Below are 27,108 nucleotides of genomic sequence, written 5' to 3'. Positions count from 1 at the left end.
GGGAAGAGAATATAAAACAGTTGTCTTTTGGGTTTATGTTAAATTTTTTCTTGAGCATTTTGTAATGAGGCAGTTCATTTTTGTTTCTGTTAAGAGTAGAGCACGTTTAAAATAACGAATCACGAGAATAGGGGGGCAAATTCTGTTTTCTTGTGTTTACAAAAAGAATTTGTGTGAACCTGGCACTCAATAAGTACCTGTCTTATTCTCTCCCAGTAGGTCACTGAGACCTAGTAAAAGGTCAAAAGTGATCAGTGGCATTAAAGGAACATTTGTGATAAAGGAAGAATTGTTGATGAAGAAATGACTTTCAGTTGGGACCAGATTAGGCAGTATTTTTGTGGGAATACTGACATAATAAAATAGGAGATAAAAGCTGGTTTCAGTGTGACTGGAAAAAAAAAAAAAGTTGTGTTGTTGCAGTAAAATCTGGGCCAGAGGCGGCGATGCAGACCCTGGATGGTGGAGTGAAGCACTAGGGTGAGAGCGCAGGGGGGAAGCAGGTGGAGGCTGGAAAAACTAAGCCACGTAACAACAGGTTTGGAAATCATGGCAGATGGGGTCAGGAGTTACCGGAAGCATCGAGCCTGTGTGACCGGAAAGGAGTGGGTTCTCCTGGAATGTAAGTTCCACAGGGGGACATGTGCCCAAAAGTCTTAACGCTCCAGTGTTGGTTTAAGGAATACATGGACTTTTGCTGGTGTCTGGGTCAGACTTGAGGCCAGCAGGGACTTTTGAAATTCGTGAGTTTTCTCTCAGAAGTAGAAGTAACAGTATATATAGGGTTTGTCTGTTAATTACAAGCAAGAATTGAACTCTTTCCAACGTGTTTTTTAATGTTTGAGATCATTTGTTTCTCGTATCGGTTTAGGGTTTCACACGGCCTTATGACAGAACATTTTGCAGCCTCTTTATATCTGAAATATAAAGGACCTTATATGTATAAAATCAGGCTTCAGTGTTTAATTCAAAAGAATGTGAACTCAGTCTCCATTTTTGTTTTGTGTGTCTGCATTGTAGGGAGGTATGGAGACTTTGGAACTACAGAAGGACGTAAAAGAAGAATCCGATGAGGAAGATGATGATGATGAAGAATCTGGACGATTGCGGTTCAAAACTGAAAGGAAAGAAGGAACAATTATTAGGCTCTCAGATGTAACTAGAGAGAGAAGGAACATTCCAGAAACTTTGGGTAACTTTTTTTGCCTGTCTCCCATCCTTCTTCACTCCCGTTTCAACTTCCTCTTAGTACTATTATGATTAGCTAAATAGGTTAAAAAATTTTTTTCTTGACTTTGTAGATTATTATGCATGGCCATCCAGAGAGTGGACGGTCTGTGTGAGGTTAGAGCTGAGTTATGGTGCTGTAAAAGTCATTCTACAAAAATGACTGTTTTCTGGATTAAAAATGTTTGAATAAAATATTTGATTGCTTATTTTTTTAATAGCTTTTCTTTTGGAGTCGATGGCCTAGACCCACTCTCATGCATGTTACGCAGTTCCTGGCCGGCTCTGGGAAGGTGTGTGGGGACAGCCCTTTGACCCCTCTTGAGACCACGAGGTTGCTAGGGCTAACTCAGGACTAGACAGTTTGTATTTTGTACCTGTTAGTGTCATCATAACCATCTGTTTTTGTGTTTTCTTTTTCCGTCTGCCACTCCTCTCCATGTTTGAGGAGATAAGATCGTTCAGACGTAGTCAGTTGAACAAACGCTGCTTTTGAAGGTCTGCGGCAGGCCGTTGCAGGCCAGCAGAGAGCCTTCATCAGCACTGACCCCACCCTACCCCACAACCGTTTTCTCCAGTGTCCACTGCATAGAGAAAGCAGTGGTTCTCAGATTTGAGTGAGCAGCAGAACCACCTAGAAGGCTTGTTTTTTTTTTTTTTTTTTTTTTTTTTAAATTTTTTTTCAACGTTTTTTATTTATTTTTGGGACAGAGAGAGACAGAGCATGAACGGGGAGGGGCAGAGAGAGAGGGAGACACAGAATCAGAAACAGGCTCCAGGCTCCGAGCCATCAGCCCAGAGCTTGACGCGGGGCTCGAACTCACAGACCGCGAGATCGTGACCTGGCTGAAGTCGGACGCTTAACCGACTGCGCCACCCAGGCGCCCCTAGAAGGCTTGTTAAGACACAGGTTCCTAGACCTACTCCCAGCTCTTGCGATGCGGTAGGTTTCAGGGGGTGTCCAAGAAAGTTGCATTTCTGCTGAGTTCCCAGGTGCTGCTGCGCCTGCTGTTCTGGAACCCGGGTTTTGAGAACCACTGGGATTTTGTACCGAATTCCAGGAGGCAGGTGGGAGGGTGGAAGGACAGGGTTCACCTGCTTCCTGCTGTTGGTCAAAGTAAAAATCGGGAAACCCCCAGTGACTACGTTTATTACTTCTTAAACCATTATCGGCCATTTTTTAGTTGGAAACACGAGTGTGTGTCCATGGCGGCAGATGTGAATTGTGCACGAGGACACTGAGCTCCTGAGGCGTGCAGGTGACCAGCCGTGAGTGAGCCACTCTTGCCATGTTACCTCACTCGGTGAGCTCTGTGGAGAGCTTGCCCTAGACTCTTGGGCTCTCTACTTCTTTCCCCTCCCGAGTTCCTCTACCTTTTGGCCCGGGAGTTCCCTGCCTTTTTCTCTAGTTATGCTATAAAGTTGCCAGTTTGTCTGAAGCAGGACAACATAAGTTTTCTAAGGAGGAAGGTCTGAAGTTGGCCTTGGGTGAAAGGAGATGAGCGGAAGTCTTAAAACAGAAGGTTGGGGGAGGAACACAGTGTATCCTTCAGCAGGAGGAATCGGTAATGTTACATCCCTGCCTGAACCTGATGTCTCTGGCCACCTCCCGGCCTTAGCCAGGGCCATCTCTCTGCATTGTACCTGCCCCGGGCACTGACCTCACATCTGGAGGGGTCCGGCCTGCTCGTGCTCACTCTCTGTGTCGCTTTAATTCCTGTGTCTCAGGACCTTTGCCTTGTTTTGCTGTTTTCAGGGTCATTTGTACCTCCTGAGAGATGGAGCCTGAAGGGGTGGGGTTAGTGGTAGGCAAGCCGGGGACCTGAAATACGGCGGGAGAGAGTCTGGAGTCCTTGGAGGCAGAGGGGCCGTCAGCATAAACAGTGTAGACATTTAACCGTTTCTTTTAAACGTTAACGAATAAGGCTTAAGTATGTTTGTGCAAATTCGGCCAGGCGCTAAGGTAGGTGAAAATGGTGCTTAAATGCTCCATACTTGTGAGCCCTGCATAAGGAAGCTTAGTGTTTGAAACACGAGCTTTCTGCTAACTCAGGCTTTTTCCCCGAACCAAAGGGACTTTTCTGTCCATGTGAAGATTGGTTTTCTAAAACAGTGAGCTTTCATTACCTTGACCCCTCTCCTCCAACGAAAGGTTAATTTTGTAGATAAGAAAATACTGATTGAGAAAGAGAAGCTGCTACAGTATTTGTGCTTTACCCATCAGTTTATCTGCGTGCTCCTGGTGAGAGAGACGTCAGGTTCAGGTTCTGTACAGAAATCCTTACATGTATTTGACTGTATGATGCTGTCCACCCACTCCTTGTAACGGAATTAAAATATCTTGCTACCAGAGTCCAGATGTTGTTTCCTATAATATGTATTTCTTGACAAATGGTGTCCTTTAACATTTTTAATACAAATAAAAATTATTTTGTGATATAATTGATTAATGTTGACAACACTCCACTCTTTAAAAAGAAGAATGAGATCGTCCTCTGGCCCCCCTGTTTCTGACCCTTTGGGCTGCATGTGGACAGCCAGTGCCCGCTAGACCCTAACAAGGTGTGGGTCTCCCTTAGTCTTTCCTGTGTTCACACAGGTAGAGCCGTCCCTAAATGAGGAAGAACTTGGATTCATATGTATGACAGTCTGGCAGCTATAGAACCTTGTGTGTAGTCATTGATGTGGATTTGGAATTCAGGTAGAGTTTGGGCTTTCGTGTAGGTTACGACCTTAAGTAAGGAGCTCAGCCAGCATTCTGGAAACTAAACCTTTTCTTAGTTTCCCCGAGGGTGGCACAGAGCTATGTGCTTAGCAGATAGATGTCACTCGTTACACACCGAGGATGCTGTAGGGTATGAGGGCCTCACTCACTTGTGAAACCCAGCTGAGCAGGGTTTCTAGAACAAACATATGTAAAGGACTGACAAATTTTGAATGGAAATGTCAAAGCCACCTCTGGACAGTGGGTGTCAGTGACTGGTTTTCCTAAAGCCTCAGCACAGAGGTTCAGAGCAGTCAGGCCTTCGGCCTGACCGAGGTGGGCCTGAGATTCTCCTGGAAAGCAGGATAGCAGTGTGTGCAAGACAACATTTATTTTAGGCCTGCTTTTATCCATTAATCTAGGAGTAGGCATCTAGATTTGGCAATAGTCTAAGTTTTGCTGGCACACGTAATGTGTTAAATTACATTTTATTGCTTTAGCCTAAAGAACATTCTTATGTCCACATAATGTTCTCTTGAAATAAAGTCCGTAGTTACTTTTGCTTAAGGCAGAGGATCTGTGGGAAAGAGTATTTTCATCTAATAACAAACAGTCCAAGATTGATAGTGCCAGCAGGAGGGTACTTGATGGTCCTTGTATTACAAGCAAGGGTTTTACAAATTTCTTCGTTCAAGTTCTCTTGTAAAAAAAAATTCAGACTATCATTTATTTCCATTTCGCCAAATAAGCTGTGTATTTTGCAAATATTGACTCGTTATGTATTAATCCAGCTGTTATAAAATTATTTGTACGCAGATGTTTTCCCTAAGCACATCTTAGGGCAATACAGTGTAAAACTTTGTTACATTGAACTCTGTCTCTTCACTTTAGAATATGGACATAGTTCAGAAAACACTTAAGAGGAAATTAACATTTCAGTTGAAGTTACAAATGTAATTTCCATCCTGTCATATTTTGGTGACCTTTTGTGACAGCTTGTCTCAATTGGAGGAAAGCATTTTTACTTGCTGATTAAAGATGTCATTTGAAACCATTTTATTACTGGGGATAGTGAAATCAATCTTGACACTTAGAACCACTAGAAAAATAATTGCTGATTCACCGCATAAAATGTGTATGTGAACCAGTCATGTAGTCAAGATTAGAATAAAAGTCTGTGCTTGTTAAGAAGAGATTCAATTTTCTTTTGAATGGGGTCTAGATTTATTTAAAAGGGAGGGGAATACCATAGAAACAATATCAAGAAAATGAAACGTGGCTTAAGAGATTTTGGAAGAGTTTGGAGATGATTATGGAATCTAAGATAGCTAAAGCTGGTAATGTTTAAAATTTGTCCTTCACTCTGGAAGAAGGTGTAAGTAAGAACGCCCCTCGGGATTCAGTGAAACCTTTACAAGGTACACATTTGTTAACGTGAGATATCACAGTTTACATAGTATTTTAAAATAAAGGAACCGTATTTGAGTAAGTCGGCTTTTCTCCTTTAGGGATTTAGAATAAGGTGCCAGCTGAAGTTTCTTAGGGCCAGCGTCCATGTTTTTATATCCTTAAAGCAGTGGTCAGAGAGGTGAAGGTCTCCTGGGCATCCCACAGGTATTTGCATTAATGGGTTTTTTCTTCTGTGGCTCTGCTCTCATTTGATATAGCTTCCGTATCAGACAGCGTGGATGTAAGCCTTTTTTCACAGAGTAAAGGTCTCTTTAAATAAATCTGAAATGATCATACAAAATGAGTTTTCCACTGTATGAGATTAATTATTTGATTTCCGAGTGATGCCGTTAATAGTTCCGCTTAAATCAGAACAAACAGGAATTTATTTGATTGATTGATTTTTTATCGATCTTGAGTCTGTGTGCCACGGTGCATTCATAATACCTGGGCTGGTCTCACTGAGAAATTGTATTGGGGCGGGCCTGGTGGGCCCAGGTCCTCCCCAGCGTTGTCTGCTGTCCGTGAAAGGGAAAGTGTCCGCGGCAGTTTGAGGGCAGTGGTTAAACCGAACTTCAGGCCCTTCTTTTTAGCTTCCCTCTGCACCGTTTTGTGGTCTCCAACGAAAAGACTTGAACTTGGCGGAGGCTCCTTGTGTCTTCCTCCCCGGGAAAAGCATGTCCTCATTTAACGGGTGTCTCCCGGGCGCTGAACCCCGCCCGCTGCTGGTTTAGTTCCCTGCTGTGGGTGAGACCCTTGCTGTCTCGGGGTTTCCTTGTCCCGTGTGTCTTCCCTGTTTTCTCCCTGTGTATCGAGTTTAGGCCGTTTGAAGATTTCTAACACGTATGCATCTTTTCAAATAGAGCTTTCAGCCGAAGCCAAAGCCGCGTTGCTTGAGTTCGAAGAGAGAGAGCGACAGCATAAGCAGGGACGCTATGGCTCGAGGCGGGGAGGAAGGAGAGGAAGCTCTTTAGTGTGTCGTGGAATGGGAGACCAGAGGAGAGAGAGCAGTGAGCGTGCAAGAATAAAAGATCACAGACCTGCCCTGCTTCCGACGCAGCCTCCTGGCGTGGTAATTCTTAGTTTTCTTGTGATAGCCCAACACGTTAGAACAAATGAAAATGTGCCTTTGCGGCTTTCCTACTTTGTGTGTATCACTGAGTCTGAACTTAAAGTTTAATGCGGGGAATGATGGCGAAAGTTTCTTTACGGTATGCTCTCACCTGTGTCCTTATAAATTCCGTCCTCCTGGTAGTCGGGCAGTGACAAATCACTCCGTACTTACGGAGGAAGAAGCAGTGAGAGGCTTATGTCCTCAAGGGACAGGAGCCCCAGAGGAGCCAGGCTTCCGTCCTCTCCCTGCTTGTCCTGAGTGCCCGTGCTCAAAACAGTGACCGTACGTGGAGAATCCAGGTAGCACTGTTCATTTTATAAAAATGGCTTTTTCTTTATACCGTTTCCCATCGGTTTCTCCTTAAATCGGAGCAGATTCTCTTAGAGTAAGTGTCCTGTGCCGTCCATACTCACATACTTGTAATTTCAGCTGAAGTTGAATTTCCCGTGCATTTCAAAGAGGAGATATCGCAGAGGTAAAGAAGGATGAAAGTGATTTTTATGTTCTTTTAGTTCGCTTTAGGATTTTATGGCTCTTTCCTTCAGAAGCCAATCTCCAAGGACAAATGTGCTTAGTACAAGTATGTGTCCACTGTGTCTGCCACATGTCCCTCCTCCATTTTTATCTGAATTTAGGGGAAAGCCACATTTTGCCTCTGTGTAGAACTGTTAAATGTTAGCATGCATCCATTTGTGAAATGTAACAAGGGAGAAGAGGTAACTTAACTGTTTTTGCATGAGAATTTCCGTTTTGAGGTGCAGGAAGGGGAGAGAGGTAGGTGGGTTGATCACAGCATAAAGAAGCTGACGATGTTAATAACTGCTGTTTGCTCACACAACTGTTTTGTTCTTAAGCTTCTCCAATGGCAAAAAGACTGGACTTGATTTCTTTTTCTTCCCCATCCCTTATCCTTGCCCCAGCCTCCACTTGCCATGTATTCAACAGCCAATTCAGTGATTTTGGCCTCCTTGGGGGAGAGGGGAACAGCCACACGGGAGATTTGTTTTTGTGTAGCTGTGTCTCTGTGATTCCGGAGAGGTAACTTCGCACCCACGGACAGGAGGCGTGCCCAGCCAGCATCCTTCGTCCTTTAGAGGGGCCGACCGAGCGGGGCTGGGAGCGCTTGCGCATCCCTAGCTGAGTGGAAGACGGACCGGGGCCCCTGCCAGGGGTGTCGTGTCCCCAGAGCTCTCGTGACCACGGAGAGCTCTGGAGCCCACTGGGAGCTGGGGACGGGCCTATGGCTGGCCCTGCTCGGCCTAATGGTGCTCTGGGCTGGAAGCTCTGTGCTCGCGTCTCCTGGTCACAGTGATGTGAAGTTTCCGTGTACTGGGAAGACCAGGGCTGTCGGGGATGAACTTGAGCTCGCTCCCACCTGCGACCACGAGCGCTTTTGACCCCGCTCACTCTCGTGCCCCAGAGCGGTCTGTCTGGACTCTTGTGGGAAGAATGAGTCAAAGGCTTGCTCGTGGCTTTGTGTCAGTCCGTCTCCTCTTAGGTCGGTCCCTTGCCACCTGGACTCTGCTCTCCTCACTTCCTGACTGTGCTCTCAGAGTCACTGCTCCTCTGCGCCTCCTGGCTGCTGTGCCCTGGCGCCTTGGGTGTCCGCGGCGAGCTCCTCCTCAGGGAGGAGCGCCTGAGGCTTGCGCTGTGCTCCCTCTCCTCCCCCCTTCAGCTGTCCTCTCGTCCGCCCTCCTCTTGGTCAGAGCTCTTGCTGGGTGGCGGCATCCTTCCTGCCACCTGCCCTCTCTGTGCACACCTGCGTCTCCCAAGCCCTCGCCTCTGGCGCGCTCCGAGCCCCTCCGTGCGCTTCCTGGCTCTGCCCCGTGCCCCTCCACGTGGGCGCCTCCCAGGCCCCCCGCTCCGCTCGATGAGAGCACGCCATTTCCTTCGCACCCCTTCATGCTCTTGAGTGAAGAAGGAGCCTGCACGGTGCCTGTCCTCTGTTCAGTTCAGATCTGACTCATGAGCCTGTGTCAGCATGCTCCTCGTGGGGATTCCCTGGTGGCTTGGATCCCTACTCATAGTGCAGGGGTGTGCACAGTACCCGGCGGCGTGAGGCCCGAGAGGGAGCACTTCTGGATGCCAGGAGCGCGGAGAGCTGAGGACCCAGGCTAGCCCTGGAATGTCTCTGGAAGAGTCCTCCCTGAGACCAAGGCCATATACGCTCTGGTTTCTGAATCCTCGTCGTTCCTCTGAAATGTGTCTTCCCTACTGCTCGTCAGACCCTGGCCTTTTCTTGGCATTCAGCTCCGGCCGTGGCCTGCTGAGTGGTCCGTCTGCTCTGTCCCACGTCCGTCCCACGTCCGTCCCACGTCCGTCCCACGTCCGTCCCATGTCCACCACGTCCCCATCTGTAATTCCCCATCCTGCACGTGGCGTGTGCCGCCATGCGTGTGGAGCTGGAGTTCACGGCCTGCACGGTGTGCGGCATGGCGGCCCGGTGCTCACAGGCAGGACCCGTGGACTCCGCTTGTCGGACCCCACTTCCGGCTCTGCTGCTCACCAGCTGCTTTGGAAGAGAGCACAGTGACGGGGATCCACTTGATGGCGACGTCGGGCATCAGCCGCTTACTTCATGTACCGACCTTTCGATAGGCGCCGAAGACACGGTGTCGGCCCGGCGCTCGGCGGCCACGGCCGTGGTCGCTGGTTTCCTCCTCTCGTGACTGTCGGATGGAATCACCCCGAGATGCTTGACTGCCTCGAGCGTCTGTTTTCACGCCCTGGCCTTCCCCCATCTTGGGTGTGCGTGGCTGCGGCCGCCCTGGTCTCCCGAGTTTCCCAGCAGGCGTGTCCGCGCCGCTGCTGCTTCTGGGTTGTTCCTCGAGTCCCCTGCCCGGCGCCCCTCCTTCCCTCCTTCCCTCCTTCCCTCCTTCCTTTCTGGTGCAGGTGCCACCTTCTCAGCTCTCCCCCGCCCCGCAGGGGAGTCAGGCTCTCGCTAGGCCTGTGTCCTCCCCGAGGACAGCCCTCGTTTCTAGCTTGGTGTCTCACGCCCAACTTTCTTCTTCCCCTCTGGGGACAGCGGCCTCACGGCCGCAGGGGCTGAGGGCGGCTTGGGCTCTGTGTGCCGCGCGGTGCTCACCTCCGGGCAGCGTCAGTGGCTGCACCGAAAGTGGTTCTTTTGGAATCCACGAGAGTCCCTTTGAGGCCGCCGCCGCCGCCGCCCCTCCGCGTGCCCGGGACGGATTCCCGTCGCGAGCGGCCCCCTCCCTGGGCCCGGGTGGCACGGCACGGCCCTGCTGCTTCCTACCGCCGTTAGCCGGGAAGGGCTGTGAGCCGTGACTCTCACGCTGGGGTCCGCGCAGATCTGTAGGGCAGTAGCCTTTTTCTACTTCTCTTCCAAACGTTGATTGCTGTGCATTTGTCTTCCTCTTGGTGGTTTTCAGACGCACTCTCCAAGATTGATCCCCCCTGCGCAGCCTCAGCCGCCACCGCCGCCACCACCGCCGCCCCAGCAGCAGCCCATCAGGAGCCTGTTCCAGCAGCAGCCGCTGCAGCCCCTGCTGCCCCTGCAGCACCCGCAGCACGCCCCGTCTCCCCAGGGGGCGCACGTGCTGCCCCAGATGGAGGCCCCGCGCCTGATGATCACCCCTCCTCCGGTGACCCCGCAGCAGCCCAAGAACATCCACATAAACCCCCACTTCAAGGGGGCGGTGGTGACGCCCGTGCAAGGTACGTGTCTCCCCCGCCCTGCTGACGTTGCGGGGTGCCGCAGCCGAGTCGTTCTCGCCGGCCCGGCGGGTGTGCGAGGACCACCCGGCTTCGTCGGGTCCGTTCCCCGCCCGCTCGGGCACGTGCCAGCTTGGCGGGCCAGACTCATTTGCTGAAACGTCTGTACTTCTTACTTTGTGACTTAGCGGAAAGCCCTGGGCGGCCTCTGAACTTCCGGGGTGGCAGAGGTGGCTGTGGGAACGCCGGAGTTGGTGTTTCTCATCATTTCCCCGGTGGGAACGTCTGCATGGCGAGCGCCCTGCTCCGCGTCCCTCAGGCGTTATTTTGAAGTGCCTCGCCTCGAGTGTTACTGTTGCGGACACGTGTCCTGAGGCTAGGAAGCTACTTTTGAGCCGGTGACGTGGAGCCTGCCTTCACGCATCTGTTCCGCACACTCCGTCTCTGACATCTGAGATCTATCGCTGAGAGAAGCCGAGGAGGCTTTGTGCGGCTGTGATCTTGCTTTCCAGCGGACAGGGACACGAAGTAAGCAGTAAACCTAACGGCGGGAACATTACGTGGCGTGGCAGAGGACAGAGGTGGAGCGGAGCCAGGGCCCGGGGTGGGTTGCGGCTTTAGCTGGGGTCACGCGGGTAGCTTCGTCACAGAGATGAGTTGAAGGAGGTCGGGGAGCCCGTGATGTCCCTGTTTCAGGGTAGACTATTCCAGGCAGAGGGACGAGTGAGAACCCGGGATGAGGCCAAGCCTCGTGTGTGGAATTAACCCAAAAGAGACGGCCTGCCGCAAGTGGACCGATGACAGCAGAGAAGACACGCAGGGCCCTGGTCATGTGAGACCCCGGGCCGTTCTGAGGGCCTCGGCTTCGCCTCTGAGCAGTAGGGGCTGTGACCAGGGGTTTGAGTGGAGGAGGACAGGGCCCCACTTTCTGTTACGAGAGGACCATTGTCACTGCTCCGTAGGGAGAGTGCGGCAGGGTGGCGAGGGGGGAGGAGGCGACCACACTAACCCAGGTCGCAGGTGACAGGGGCTCGGATGGGGCGCTGGCACGATGATGGAGCGCAGTCATGTGCCGGATGTGATGCAGGGCAGGGCTGGTGGCACGCGGGGAGGGACCGCACGGCTGTGAGAAAGGAGGCAGAAATGGTGCCCAGGGGGTCTGAGCATCAGAGGGATGGATCGGCCATCACCCGCGACAGGGAAGGACTAAAGTCCTGTTGTGGACGTGTGAAATGTTCTGTGCCAGAGTGAGAGCCCGGACCAGGGCCCGAGGCTCCAAGTGTGTGGTTGGCCCATAGGTCGATTGGAGCCTGCGTCCAGTGAGAGGCCCAGAGGAGGGGTGTCTGACCTGGGGTCTGCAGAGGGCGGGGAGGAGGGAGCCGAAGGTCATGGAGGACGAGCCTCAGAGGAGAGTGGCCGATGGGGGCTGGCAGAAGGGGCCCTGCCGGCGGAGCAGGTGGGGGGGGCAGATGGGGATCGCTGGCTGACGACTGTTCAGCGGAGGGGCCGTGGGGGTCTTGAGAGGGTGGTCGTGGGGAGATGGGGAAGGTGCGTGTGCACCTCGCTGAGGTGGGGGCACAGGCAGGGGAGGGCGTCTCTTGGGCGCCTCTGAAGGTGTTTTGCTAAAACAGAAGTTGGATGGTAACTGGTAGGAGGAAGCGGGCTGGGGAGAAGGTGTTTTCTTTTAAGATGGGAAAGCCAGCAGCTTGTTGAGAAGGACAAGAGTTGTCGATGCAGGTGAGGGGGACTCGTCCTGGCTGGGACCCAATGCCCAGAGGCAGGGCCGTGGTGGGGGTGGGGTGGGGGGGGCCGTGCAGGGGTGTGGGGGGCGGAGCGGTGGAGGGGTCTTGGAGCTCTTCCCTGACGTGGGCGGGCTGGAAGGAGCGAAGAGCCACGAGGTGGGGGTGAGGGAACGTCGCAGGTCTGAGGTGGGGAGAGGAGACGTGGAGTCCCCCTCCAGGGGAGTAGAGGAGTGGATGTGCGGGGTGTGGCAGGTAGGGGTGCCGGGTGGTAGGCTGGGCGGTCGTGAGCCCGGAGTCAGGCCGCAGCGTGGTGGGGTGGCGTGGACACAGTGTCGCGTTCGCTGGAGTCGAGGTGTTGACAGAGCAGTAGAGGGTGGTGTTGCGCGTAAGGAGTGAAGGGAGGTGGAGTCACTGTCTGGGACGCGGGAGGGGCTGTGTAGGGACTGTGGGAAGGCGGGTCACTGACCGTGACCGGGCCTTGGATGTGGCCGCAGTGAGGTGGAGGGACCGCAGTCAGGGACCCAAGAGGCAGGGTGCAGGAAGCACGGCCTCTGCCAAGACGAAGGAGCGGGCCGGCGCCGGAGGCAGTGGTGGGATGGGAGCTGAGCTCCGGGACACGGGAGAGCAGCGGGCGTGGCGTGTGACTCCCCTGACGCCGTGAGCTCCCACACTGACGGCCGCGAAGGACCCCGCCCTCCCGCGGGAGGAAGGTGGCCCGTCTCTGGGAGCGTTCTGCTTCCCTTCGAGCGACAGGGGGAGGGCTGAGGCCACTGCGCGTTCTGCTGACGCTCCGCTCGGGATCCCAGAGTTCCAGAAGTTGGGGAAAGAAGCCCAAGATAGGACTTGATGTGTGGGAGGAGGCCAGCGGCCCGGAGGTGCTCTGAGACTGTGCTGTGCCCTCGGAGCGACGTCGGTGTTAGTGACGGGGGCAGGCTGGCCTAGGGCGTGGGGTCCGCCTTATGGGAGACTGCTCTTGTTTCATGCGCCAGGGAGGCAGAGTCCAAGCCCATCCCTGACCCCCGACCGACCCTCCGCCCGCCCCCACCTTACATTGGGATCTCTCGGCAGCCGCCCGCGTTCTGCGCCCTCAAGGCACTGAAGCGCGGTGGCCCCTGTGCCTAGCGCGCCGCCCGCGGCTCCTCCGGCAGCTGTGCCCGTGGGAGGGGGGAGGACGGCTCAGTACAGCGGCTTCCCAAGGCAGGCAGCTGCCGTCGGTCTGATTTGTCGGAACGGTTCTCCTGAGGTCGCATCCGTTTTCGTGCATTTCCTCGTGTCCGCTGAGCGCAGACCTGGCAGGTGGCAAGGTGCACAGATTCTCTTCAGCCTGATAAAAATCGCTAGTGTGAGATGCGCAGACTGGGAAGCCCTAAGGAAACCCCAAGGTGTCCTCGGGTAGGAAAGTCGCGTGCCTCACGGTTAGCAGCCTGACAGTGCAGGCCTCGCACGGCACGGCTCCTGATTCGGCAGATAGAAGGTCAGCTTTCTGACGGTAGTTTTTCAGCGCTCAGGACCAGCCGAAGAGTTTCCACGCGAAGCTGGGTGCCATAGAGCCGGCACCTTCGATCTTGAGATACGCCCGCGTGGGGAGAGAGCAGAGACTGCCAGCTTGGCGTACCCGCAGAACACCGTCGAAGAATGGTCCGTTCAGTGTGAGCGAGTGAGCTTAAGTAGAAACCACGGCTCTTCCCGGAGGGCAAGGCCGTCTGCTGTGCGTGGGACGTAGAGTAGCCCTGTGTTCTCGGAGACTTAGGCCGTTGGAAGGCACGTGAGAAAGTGACAGCGTAAGCACATCTTTTCCTCATGGTGCATATTCTCAAGGGTGAGGGGTGTTCCACCATATTATAATTAACCAGTTTTGATGGAAATTTAACTTGTTTTCCAGCCCTTACCCTATTAAAAACTGTTGTAATGAATCAAAAACTTAAATCAGTTTAGTCAATAGAAAGAAAAAGGTTAAATATCAAATATTCCAAGGTCAAGGTTCTGCTAGCAGGGCAAGTTCTCAGTTATCTTGTGCTCATGGTGCAGAGGAAGGCAGCTGGTGGAAGGGACTGTCTGCTTTTGAGCCCCGGGGAACCACGGAGCTCCCGAGGGACACTTGGCAAACCAAGGCCTTCTCTCCACGCTGGGTTTCTGATCACCTGTTCTCAGATGTGCTCCTCTATTAACTTTTATTCCTTTTCCCTTCTTTCCTTTTGTTGCTTTTTACCGTTTACTTAAAAGAAAAAAAAAGGCCAACTAAAAAGAAGGCTTCTGTGTAAGGAATCTGTTAATTATAATCAGATTTCTCCCCGGAGATGGTTACAGAGACTTACATTTTTTAATCTTTTCACTGTATTGTAGGTATCTGGGTATCCGATAGGAATTGATGTTTAAATCCGAAGTTTAAAAATAAGTGGCACATAGGCTTGAAAGTCTGGGTCCTTTGTATTTGGCACTTAATTTTCAAACCATCGTCTTTATGTTGTTTAATACGTAGTTTCTTCTTCACTTTCATTGTAATCTTTTGAGGTCAGAGATACTCTAGTTGTTTCTTCCTCCATTTCACAATCTCATATTTTGCCCTAGATAAACCGATTTATCCCCCAGTGCCTTGTAGGAGGCTGTATAGAGTTGGGGGCTGCATCCTATTTTACGTAAAGTCTCTCAAATCGACCTCCTCTCATTTTGAAGTTTTGACTCATTGGATTAGGCTTTCAGGGAGCAGAAGGACTTGTGCCATTTTGCATTTTATTGAAGTAAGTTTCTTTCTGTCACACACAATATAAATATAGATATATTTATTTTCGAGAGAGATTGAGAGTGAGCAAGCAGGGGAGGGGCCTAGGGAGAGGGAGACAGAGGATCCGAAGCAGGCTCCAGGCTTCGTGCTGACAGCACAGAGCCTGATGTGGGGCTTGAACCCATGAGCCGCGAGATCGTGACCTGAGCCGAAGTCGGACGCTTAGTCGACTGAGCCACCCAGGTGACCCCACACTGTTACTTTAAATTGGACGTGTGGAAGTATGACCCTCACCATAAGTCTTAATATATAGAGTTCCTTGAGTATTTATAGGAAATAAAATTTATCTTAGCGTTCCAATTTTAAAGTCATTGGAAAAGTGTATTTCTCATGCACCAGGCGTTTCTTAAACTAAAAATGTGGTACGTGGTGTTACTATTACTACCATTATTTTCTCTGTATCCTCATGTAGCCGGTTCTGTGTGTGTGTGTCTGTGGTCTGTTCTCTTACAAGGACACCAGTCATACTGGATCCAGGCCCACCCACATGACCTCGTTTTTCCTTACTCCCCTCTTTAAAGGCCCCTTGCCCAGACGCGGTCCTGTTTTGAGGTACTAGGGGTGGAGACTTCAGCATATGCATTTGGGGAGGGGGGGGGCACAACTCAGCCCATGACACCCGACAACCTGAGAGCTTACTAGGTGTATCTGGCTGCACATTTTAATGAAAAATGCAGCACACTACCCTGTAGCAGTCCCTGCTCGGGCGGTGTTTTTTTTCCCCCCTTCAAAATCAAGTTCAGTGTAACATACCTTTTAAATAGTGTAAACATATCTGATTTAGCCCCAGGGTATAACATGTGGCTTCTTCCCTTCTATAAAATGTCTGTTTTAGAATTACGTGATTTCGTGTTCTTCTGGTAGATCTGTTGGAGTGTTGTGCTTGTTTAAAAACACAAACCAAAAACAAACAAAATCTTGGCATAGGAGATTGTTTAATAGATGGTTCTTTGTAACAGTACCATGGGTATGTGTGTTTTCCTTTCTCTGCCTCCCTCCTCTCCCTCCCTCCCTCCCTCCCTCCCTCTTTTTCATGATTCTAGAGGATTTAGAGTTGAATTTGTATTTGATTGGAGTCAGAAAATGTAATTGGATTAGATAGTCTGGATAACTTGGATATGGATGTGAAACACAAAAGCCGTTTTTTATTTTAGAGGAGTAATCTCTTCTCTCATTGCAAAACATTTTAATTCTAAATAGAAATTCCCTGTTGAAATTGAAGCTTCTGCGTATGCTGTTGTATGGGGACAAGCGTCCTGCTTTCTCTTTCCCTTTTATGGGCTTGTAAAACACTAAGCACTTAGCTTAAGTGTAAACTTCATATGTTACATGTAACTGACGCATGATGCATGTTTTATACTAGACTTGGTGTATTTCTTTTTTGGTGGGTTTGTTTGTGAAGTGAACCGTGTTTGTAACAAAAGGTGTTTTTCCACAGTGCCCTTGCTGCCAGTTCCCAGCCAGCCGAGACCTGCTGTGGGGCCGCAGAGATTCCCTGTGAGTAGCAGCTGCTCCTCCTGGTCTGAGGGGGTGAGCATGCGTTTACTAAGAGGTACTAATGCAGCAAATACAGGTGGTTCCAACCAAAATAAGTGTCGAGGTTTGTAAATACTGACAATGGTTTTTGTAGTGGGAGATGTTTGTTAACAGCTTACACGCCAGTGGAGTTTTGAGAATGGAATTAATTTGGTTTAACTGTAAAATTGTTGAATTAGGATCATCATGCAATGCTTTTCACATTAAAGAGTATGAATTTTGATTTCATTATTGCCTTGTGTTCAGTGAGAAAGGGCCTTGAGTGTGTGTGTGCACACATACACGTGCATGCACACACGTGTGAAGTTGTGTACGTGTGGGTACGTGTGTGAGATTCTAGGGAATACTCATGAGAACTCTGCTTGTTTAAAAAAAACCCCAAATCTCAAAAGTCTTAATGAACTATTGGTTTTATATTTTATTTTATTTTATTTTATTATTTTATTTTATTTTATTTTATTTTATTTTATTTTATTTTATTTATTTTATTTATTTTTGGGACAGAGAGAGACAGAGCATGAACGGGGGAGGGGCAGAGAGAGAGGGAGACACAGAATCGGAAACAGGCTCCAGGCTCTGAGCCATCAGCCCAGAGCCCGATGCGGGGCTCGAACCCACGGACCGCGAGATCGTGACCTGGCTGAAGTCGGACGCTCAACCGACTGCGCCACCCAGGCGCCCCTGGTTTTATATTTTAAAATGAAGGTTTTTCTCTTTCAACTTTCTTTGAAAGAACCCACACATTCTCCCACTCCACGCTTTGCAGTGTGCTTTCCTTGCTTATCCTAACCAGAAGAATAACGTCCACTAAATAATGTATCTGTTTAAGTAAATTGTTCTATCTGAGTTTTGGGTTAGAGTTGTCATTAGTACTTGGTTTCATTAAATCAAGGAAGATAATGTTCTTTGTAAAACCAATGTTGAAGAAAAATGGACTGGACCATAAAATTTTAATATTGTTTGTGTGTAAAACAGATGTAGTTTTGTTGAGACTAAATCTGATTTTCAGGAAATATCTAAAAGATGTATTTGACTCCACCTTTGATACTTAAGTAGATAGCATGTTTATAGAAGGCACTTAACAGAAAGGTTTTAATGAAGGTTCTAGGTGTATAGGCAGATGATTATTCAAAAATACAATCAGTAGTTAAGATTCAGAGTATTTTTTAGAAACCTCTTTGATTTGTAGTTTTTTATGAATTATGGCATGGTTTCTATAACGGATTCTTACCGGTTTTATTCCCTTATATTAACTAATTTTTCCTTTAAGTGACCCATAATGTTGTAAAACCTAGTTAAAAACAGCAATATTGTATGTAATTGATATTTTTATAAAAATGTTTACTAATATAAAATTAGAGTAATTGCAGTTTTCATCTACTTGTATTTTTCTTTAAAAAAAACATTTTTTTTGTTTAATGTTTCTATTTGTTTTTGAGACAGAGAGAGACAGAGCATGAGCAGGGGTGGGGCAGAGAGAGGGGGAGACACAGAATCCGAAGCGGGCTCCAGGCTCTGAGCTGTCAGCACAGAGCCCGATGCGGGCCTCGAACCCACAAACCGTGAGATCATGACCTGAGCCGAAGTCGGACGCTTAACTGACTGAGCCACCCAGGCACTCATTGTATTTTTCAATTGTGCAAATGTGATTGTATCCTCTCCTAGAAGAAGCAAAGTGCATAATACTGGGGGATATTATAAGCGGATAATAGGAGACCGTTTCTGTGTAAATTGAACTTATTAATTTATTTTTTAAAGATTTTATTTCTTAAGTAATCTCTAAACACAACATGGGGCTTGGACCTACAAACACCAGATCAAGAGTCACAAGCTCCACTGACTGAGCCGGTTGGGCACCCTGAAACTGAATGTATATTTAAGTTATATATAGTACTCTGAAGGTCGTGAGTACTGTTACAGGGCGCTGAGGGTAGTGAGTACTGTTGAATTGCTTTTGGAAGAGTTTCTGCAACATGTCAATTTTGTTTTGTTACTGTTTTTGAGATGGAAAGTATGTATGGGCTATAGGAAATAGTTGGGTACAGATTAGTCATGTGTGTGATATGAGAGGAGAGATTTTTCTTTAGCTCAGTTATTTATCGTTATTTAGTGTGTATTGTGTCTTTCTTTAAGCCCCAAATGCTAGATCTTAAGCTGAATTTACGGTGAACTTATGGTCTTGAAAATGCCCTGCTCTTATTTCTGTAATCAATCTTCCTTAGGGAAAGTAATCAGATGTGGAATCTGTTTTTAAAAAATACACTTGAGGTGGGGCGCCTGATTTGCCCAGTCGTTGGAGCGTGTGACTTGATTTCAGTGTTGTGAGTTTGAACCCCATGTTGGGTGTAGAAATTACTTAAAAATTAAAAAAAAAAAAATCAGAACCCCTCCCCGTTGATACAACATTCGCATTAGGAAACCTGACTTCAGAATCCTCATGGAGCCTCTTTGAATCGTAGACTTCCTTGGCACACAAAAAAGATCTGAATCACAGAAATCTGAGCTAAGTGAAGTTCCCTGTAGTCTTGTAACTCAGTATAGGATTGCTGTGTCACTCGTTCGGTCACTCTGCATCCACACTTTCCGTGAACAAGGCCCAGGGCTCGGCCAGCTCTCCTGGGCCCAGGAGGAGTAGGACTCCGTGCAGAAGTTGATCTGCAGACACGGGTCGGGTTGTCCTGAAACACGAGCGAGCCATATGAAGCTGTCAGTAGGAGCGCCCCCTGTCCTGGGGACAGTGGGGGTTCATTAGAGGAGCTTAGGCTGGGGAGAGACGAGATTACAGTGAACTTCCCTTTGCTCAGTACATTTCTGTGATTCACATCTCTTTGTGTGCTGAGGAAGTCTACTGATTCAGGTAATGATGAACCCTACATAAAATGAGTTGTGTAGAGAGGCGTTGTGTCATTTAATTTTTTACTTGTTTTCATTGATACATAATGTGCATTATATCATGCTCATTTACGTATGTAAGTATATAGGAATTAAGCTCTACCTGACGGACTAAAGAGTAAAAAAGGCAGTCAGTAGAAGTAACACTAGATTTCCAAGTTTTAATTTTTTTTAATGTTTTATTTTATTTGTGAGGGGGTGGGGCAGAGCGCCAGCAGAGGAGGAGGGGCAGAGAGAGAGAGGGAGACGCAGAATCCGAAGGAGGCTCCAGGTGACAGCTCTGAGCTTGACGCAGGGCTTCAACGAACCCATGAACCCTGAGATCATGACCTGAGCCGAAGTCGGGTGGACAGTTAACCGACTGAGCCACCCAGGCACCCCTAGATTTCCAAGTTTTAAAGGAGTTAGTGTCCAGTTAGTATTAATGCTGAGGTATTCCTTCTCTTCCCCAACAGTGGCAAGCTTTACTTTCTTAGAAGTCCATTTTGTTTGACAATTTTATGAAACCTTGAGAAACTCTTAATTTAGTAGTATGCCTACAAATTGTATTAAGTGATAATACCTTGAATTCTTAATTAAAAAAATCAGAACTCTAGACAGCCTAATATTAAACCTATTTTTCATAGGATTCGTTAAAATTATTTTTAAAAACTAAAATCTTGGGCCAGAATATGGTATTCTTAGCTATGCTTGATGTAGTAGCAAAACTAATATCTTTATGTCCTGTTGATGAATTTTATTCAGGGAATTTAAACAGTTTTTAAAGCAAAGATTTGAATGTCAAAGTAACAAATATCGTAAGAAAAGCTTCCCTATGTTTGATCTTTTTGGAAAATACCGTTTTAGCTCTTGACATCGAGGTGCCTTTCTGTGGTCGTGTCCGTCTTGGTGTCTCGATGGGCTGCCCCCCGTCCCAACCCCCACCCCCGGTTCCCTCGTTTATGGAATTCGGTGATGTGCTTTGTAATTTAGGTTTCCACCTAAGAATCAGATCCGCGTATTTAATTTTAGCCACGGACACAGCTGTTAGTGCTGTGCTCTAGAACATTTCTTGTCCCAAACTTTAATTCCCAGACTGTTTTCTTTTTTCCAGTCGGCCTTCTGAACCTTTGTTTGAAATGTAAACATAACTCGGTTGGTAGCGTCATCAGAGAACGAATCCTCTTCGTCCTGTCCTCATTTTTGTCCCGCGATGTGACTCTGCCACGTGTAAAATGCGTCTCAGCCGTCGGAGCAGTGGCCACTCACAGGAGCTGATGGGCACAGGAGCCGCCGCTGGCCGTCCCTCCCTCTGCCCCGGCTCTCGTGCTCCGTCCGGTCTTGCCGCCCAGCCGCCTACCGTCCGTCTCGTCTCGTGAAGCATTTTCGCTCGTGTGAAGGCTCGAGTGTTGCCCCACAGACGGTCGTGGTTTCCTTTCGTGGTGTTGGTGGGCGGTGGGGTCGGGACGCTGGTGCACCGCCCTGCGGGTGAGTGCCTGTCTTTGTGTCTGTGAATTCTGTGCTCGTTTTCAAAGGCTCTTTGTTTTACTCGTTAGTCTGATTGGTGTCCCTTTCCACGAAGGCTGACGTTTTTGTCACCGATGGAAAGTTTGGAGTCTTTTCTTGGCCCATAAGTATATTGTCCAGTTACGTATTTATCCTCGAAGTGATGTTTATTGTTTTTAATGTTTGCCCACTTAGAGAAGTAACACTAGAATGTCGGTTGATAATATTTTAAGGTGTCGCTTTGAGATTTTGCTGACCTAATTTGTTTTAGGTGTCGTGCAATTGCTGTTTTTAAGCGTATGGCTAAACCCCGAGTGACGCACGTTGTAAAGATTCTTGACCGAGGGGGTTTTAAACACCTATTCAGTCATTGATTCTGAATCGATGTACTGGGTGAATGCTGGTATTTCAGGGTAGCCACTTCAATACCAAGTGCTTTGGCTGCTGAATAATTTCTCAGGGACTCTGGTTTGAATTAAAACTAAATATTATGTTTAAAAAAAAGACTGCTGATAAGTTTCAAGTAGTCTTCTGAGCAATCACGTTCGTTTTTAGGTTTCGATTTCCATCTGTGCTTACTGTGCAGTGACAGTGCCGTGCAGGTAGGTCCCAGGGAGCCCTGTGCCCGTGGAGCACGCGTGTGGTATCAGGTGCTGCTGATTGACAATGTCCTGGATGTGTTTTATGTGGCATTTCATGCAAATCATGTTTGATGAGACTGCTGCCTCCAATTCCATTTCTCTCTGATTAGAGCCCTTGCAGATGTGAATCTAGACTTTATTCCAGTCTTTCTTTTGAACCCCTAACTGTTTTTACAACTTGCCTGCAATGCCGTGTAATTATTAGCACTTAAGATCGGGAAGGAATGATGGGCATTTTCTCTTATCAGATCTATGAGTAGTAGCAGGCGAGTGTGGGATGAGAGCCTTCCAGCTGTCAAATGTCGTCAGGCTCGCAAGGAGAGAATGCAGTTTAAAATGCAGGTGACATAATACCCAACATCCCCCGTTTGCTGGTGGGTTTCTGATTAATCGTGATTACCATACATTATCATACCATCAAATTTAATCATATCAATGAATTCCCATCTGCAGCAGTAGGAGGAACAGCTAAACACCACGGTAACAGCCAGTAAGTATGGCGGCGATGAGATCCTGCACCCCGTCGACTCGCTGTCCTGCCGGCATACGCTGTGTGCCAGGCAGAGAGGGGGTGGGTGGGGGTCCGCGCAGAGAGACCTCAGAGACCTGGGAGCACTTGCTCAAGTCATAGGAAGTGGGTTTCTCGTACAGTTAAGTGAGCCAGTAAGCCACATTGTGAAAGTGTTTGCTACACGGTTTTGTTGAGTTTTCGGCCACGTTAAAACCGTCCACGTTGAAATGAAAACCGTTCCCACACCCTTTCATAAATAGTAGACTTAAATGGAGTGCGGTTTGCCAGTCTGTAAAGTGGTAATGTGGTCAATGTGTTGTTGACAAGAACACAAATTTTCAGTCTTAGAACCTCCTACGTGTGCCAAGAAACTCTTTATGGCCTGTTTTTATCGACGTGTCCTACAAAGCACACCGGTTTTTATTTTAAATATTTATTTTCCCCCGAGTCTTTGAAGACCTATGGTTCTGTTGAAATGCATTTGTTTAAATGCTTATTTATTTTGAGAGCGAGAGCTTATGCATACATAAGTGGGGGAGGGGCAGAGAGAGAGGGATAGAGTGTCCCAAGCAGGCCCCGTACTGTCAGCGCAGAGCCTGATGCGGGGCTTGAACTCGCAACCGTGAGATCGTGACCCGAGCTGAGATCGAGTCAGATGCTTAACTGACTGAGCCACCCAGGTGCTCCAGTTGTTGAAATGCATTTTTAAGATACACTTTGAAAGAGGCCCTATTTTATTATAAAGGACCTGAAAGCATTTCTTCCCAAAAGTTAGAGTTTTAAAAAATTTTTACAGTTTAGTCCTTTTCCTTTTGATGTGCAAGCTGGTGAGTTTTTCTAAGTGCATTCAGTTGTGTGCTCACCACAGTTGAGAGAGAGAGAGAGAGAGCGCAGTCCTGCTGCTCAGAGGGCTTCCTTGCGCTGCCCCTTCTGTGGTCATGCCTTTCCCCGCCGAGCCCCCCGGCAACTGCCATGTTCTCTTTCATTGAAATCATGTCCTGTGAGTGGACTCCTGTGGGATGTTTGCTTTGAGTCTGGCTGCTTTCCCTCGCCACAGTGCTCTTGAGATTGCACCTGTAAGGGATTTGTCTTTTTTTATTGGTAGGTATTATTCCACTGAATGGACGTACCGCAGTCCGTTTATCCCTTCGACATTTGGATTATTGCTAGTCTCTGGCTCTTACGAAGAGAGTTGGTATAAACGTTTGCATCTAGTGTTTTGTGTGAACACGGTTGTCATTCCCTGGTGGGAGATGGGAGTGATGGCCCGCGTGGGAGGTGCCCTCGCGGAGGAGGACTTGGCGCACAGACCGCATTTGCAGTTGGCAGAGCTGATGCTGCTCTTCTGCTTTTTAACTCACTCTTTTTTTTTTCCTTTTTTTTTTTTTTTTTTTTTTTTACATTTATTCAGTTTTGAGAGACAGAGACAGAGACAGAGCACAAGCAGGAGAGGGGCAGAGAGAGAGGGAGACACAGAATCTGAAGCAGGCTCCAGGCTCCGAACTAACAGCACAGAGCCCGACGCGGGGCTCGAACTCACGAACCGTGAGATCATGACCTGAGCTGAAGTCAGATACTCAGTCAACAGAGCCACCCAGGCGCCCCAGCTTTTTTTTTTTGAGTGAGGAAACACAGCTCCCTGGAGCACGTGCTGTTGAAGTTCATTGGGAAATAAAAAAAAAAATTACTGAGTGATTACTGTGTTCCAGCTTTTGCTCAGAGCTTGTGTTCAACAACCATAGGAAGGTATCCTTTTCTCTGCTTTACAGATGGGGAAACTGAGTCTTTTGGGGCACAAGAAGTAGGGTTGCAACCAAGGCAGCCGGAGTCTCAGTCGTGGTGTGCCTCTCCCTTTCTCGCGAAATATTAAAACGCATGTCAGTAAACTGGATGAAAATGACTGGATCTGCTAAAGTGGACCCTAGCTGTATTTAAGATGCGAGTATCACGACACAGTGCTGTGGGAGAGCAGGCACTGTGCTTACGTGGGGTGTTTGGGAAGAACGGGAGGGGCAAGGGACAGGGATAATAACATTGTGGCTTTTCAGCGTGTAACGAAGGTAGGTACACAGTCTCGAGTATGTTCATCAAAAGCAGTACTTTGTTCCAAGTTAAAGGTGTCCTGCTTTGTCGTACATGCCCTAGTTTCTCTGCTGGAGCCAGCACGTTGTCCTCATGTGTTCAAGTCCGCGTGGGGAGTAGTGCTGACCCTGGGCACACGCTTCTTCAAATGTTTAGAAAGCACCTCTAAACACAAAAACGCCTTTTAAGAAAATGAATGTAGGTATTAGACGAGGCACAACCTGAAAGAAACAAGATCTGTGGAAAGCACTGAGGTAAGAGGATTAATATTGTGATAGAGGGTATAATTTTAATTATGCGAGGGGTCACTAGTGGTCTGTATTCTCTGCGTTTGACCCACATTGAATGAGAATTAGCTGAGAGTCGTTCTTAAGCGTCTGTTGGTTTCTTACATGGTTCTTTGCATTTTAAGTGAGCTTGATAAATGAAAACATGCTGCAAAGGAAGGTTGCAATTCATTGAAAGATTCATGAAGTTTCAATGACATTGTTAAGGTATTTAATTAGTCTTATTAAAATATACTGACTGACCCTGTTAGGGAAGCTGATAAGTCCTACAATAGCTGTTAGAACCTCTTTCTTTTCCGCATTATACGATTAACTTTGGGCTAAGCAATTTATGCAGAGTGCTCTTTTTTTTTTTTTTTTGTGGTTGAAGTTGTCAGTCCTTCTTGAGTAGGATTAACACAGATAACATCATGTAATTAACAAGAGATGCGGAACACGCCAGAGTGCAGTTTGTGTAAGAATTCTATGAGAAAGAATGATAATGTTTTACCTGAGACTCTTAAAGGGATAGAAAGAAAAGCAAAATGGAGCAATTAGCCGAGGGATTAGGGTAGCCTTTTCTTTCAAAAGGCGGGAGAATTAGTGCTGAAAGCTCTGTTAAGTGAGGTGTTCGCAGCTCACTAACAGTCTTAAAATAATTGTGCATTTGGTGGAGGGAATTGGTAATTTATTATCCTTTATACCCGTGAAACGCTACAAGTTCCTCAATGAATGCTCGCATCAGGAGAGCCTCTGAGGTGGATGCCACACTGGAGCCGTGGCTTGCTGAAGACACGCTGGTCCCAGCGGCAGTGTGTGACAGCAGAAAGAGCACTTTATAATAAAAGCAAGAATCTGAAAATGTGCATTTTCGTCCTGAGCTGTGTGGGGGCAGTGTAACTTGGGCCAGTCCGCTTCTAGCTCCGTAAACCTGAGTGTCCTCACCCCTTAAAGGAAAAGTTACTTGTTCTGCCCGTTTCCTGGCACCGTGTTTGCAGAAGATACGACGTTGACTTGGTGAGTCAGGATGCGAGTGAGGCTGCACATAACAAAATTCTTTGAACAATGACTTAAACCAAGTGGCGTGTTCTTGCATAAAAATGAACAAGTTCTGGGTTGGGATAGCAGTTCTGTGGTGTTACCAGGGACCTGTATTTTTCCTACTCAAATCGCAGGCCAAAAGAGGAGGAGGGAGGGACAAAAGGTGCGTGCCAGCTGAGGCAGCCCCCAGTGAGCCTCCCGAGAGCCCCCGGCCCACTGTGACAAGTTCAGGGTTCTGGGTGGGCAGCGTTGCCCCTGTATCACTCAGGAAGAAGTGAGAATTTAAAGTAGGTAGGCAGTTAGCAATCTTTTCCACGTGGCTCAAACTTATGGCCAGAATTTAAGTTGTGTCAGTGTAGGGAAAGGAAGTGAAGGAAGTGCCATCCATCCACGTTCAAAATGGAATCGAAACCAGTGAGGAAAATGGCACTGTGAGCTTGAAGATGCCTGCTGGTTGTTAAATCTCTGTTCCGGAAAGCCAGTGCTGGTAACAGTCAGAAGATTTTACGATCTTAAAGCGTTAAAGTTTTAAACTTCACGTAAGCATTCAGACCCTCAGGTTCTGTTACCCGTTGAGGCAAGTGGAGGGGAGGAGGGGCCCACGTGTCTTCCCCAGACGGTTTCGCCCTTGTGTCCACCAGGATCTGGTCTCTCCAGAGAAGTAACCGTTGTCACTCTGGTTTATTTCATGGACCAGCCGTGGACTTTCTTTTTGAATAATCTGTCTTGCAGTGTCTGCTCCTTTTCCCTAATCTTCCTGCCATCTGGCCCTCACGCAGGCTTTGGCATCCCGGAGGTGGGCTGCTTTCTGGTAGGGTCTGATGCAGGCACCAGTGAAGCGCTCTCTTCCCCGTGCCGGCCTCCTTCAGCCGCACCGCTCAGCGTGTGCTCCTGGTGTCTTTCGGCCCCGCACGTGGCCTGCCGTCGTCGGTCATCCCTGGCACTCGCTGCCCTCCACCTGGCTGCCCTAGCTTATCACACCTTGCTGGTGTCACCGACGGTTTCAAGGTCACACCCGCAAAAACCCTCTGTTTCCATTCTTACTCTTTCGGACCAACTGCCAAAGCCGGAAATTTCCCTTGCTTGCTCATCTTGAGTCAGCTCTTCCTTCTGCACTGTAGGTAGCATCTCTGGTCCTGCTGCCTTCACCAGTTTCCCATAGGCCGGTCAGATAAGAACTGCTGATTTCTTTTACCTGTTCAGGCAGCCATGGAATTTCCTTGGCTGTCTGACTTCAGACTTGATTTAGCATTTATTGGTTTTCTTGACTTCCAAAGCACTCACACACTCTCTCACACAATGACATGTACATACGTGGTAATAAAACACCGAGACAGACCAAGGGAAGTGGAGTTACTCCCCGCCGTTTCCTGTTCACCATGAGCACAGTGGGTGAGTGGATGTGCTGTGGGGGGGCCGGTGACCCGGGAGTCAGTCCGGGCTCTGCCACTTTCTAACCTTGGACTGTGCGCGAGATACTTAAATGCTCGGGATTTCTGTCAGCAGACCCCGTGCCTCGTTGGGCGTTACAGGGAGCGAATGAGAAGCTAGAGGAGCTCTGTGAGTCAGCTGGCGGCAGTAGTGTGGGCTGGAGCCTTGGGCCAGCGGGAGCAGAGCCCAGGATGGGGACTTGGGCGCACGGGCTTAGGCGAGGGTGCCGGGGACGCCAGGTAGGAAGGGGGCGGGACTGGGCTGCGGTGTGCTTTCAGGGAAAGGCTCTTGCCCTGGCCTGACCCTGAGGGGGAGGGCTCTGGAGCAGAAGCCCTACCTCCGAGTCGTCTGCCCTGGGGCAGAGGGCCGTGGGCTGCACGGGCAGGCCTGGAGGGAGAGCGCCCATCGGCCAGGACGGCATCGGCCGGGGCCCGTGGCACCCGCACGTGAAAGGTCCTGGTGGCGGCCCCAGAGCATCCGGCACAGGAGGACCGGCTGGGGTGGGGTGATGGACTGAGCGGTCCCGAGCCCTC

At 48.9% G+C, this 27,108-nt stretch overlaps 1 protein-coding gene across 12 annotated transcripts in view; it reads left to right on the top strand.

Annotated features, from left to right (window-relative positions):
- The window catches only part of RBM33 (RNA binding motif protein 33), a 138,160-nt gene that overhangs the window by 61,742 nt on the left and 49,310 nt on the right, over positions 1-27,108 (top strand). For all 12 annotated transcript variants that reach the window (XM_058723675.1, XM_058723674.1, XM_058723681.1 and 9 more), the window contains 4 exons: positions 1,021-1,192; positions 6,244-6,452; positions 9,884-10,169; positions 16,129-16,187. In XM_058723675.1, the coding sequence (XP_058579658.1) occupies positions 1,021-1,192; positions 6,244-6,452; positions 9,884-10,169; positions 16,129-16,187 (726 nt within the window). The remainder of the gene's footprint in view (positions 1-1,020; positions 1,193-6,243; positions 6,453-9,883; positions 10,170-16,128; positions 16,188-27,108) is intronic.

The sequence above is a fragment of the Neofelis nebulosa genome, chromosome 4, assembly GCF_028018385.1.
Source record: "Neofelis nebulosa isolate mNeoNeb1 chromosome 4, mNeoNeb1.pri, whole genome shotgun sequence".
Lineage (NCBI taxonomy): Eukaryota > Metazoa > Chordata > Mammalia > Carnivora > Felidae > Neofelis > Neofelis nebulosa.
The sequence above is the reverse complement of the archived record's forward strand: the minus strand, read 5'-3'. Positions and strand labels throughout refer to the sequence as shown.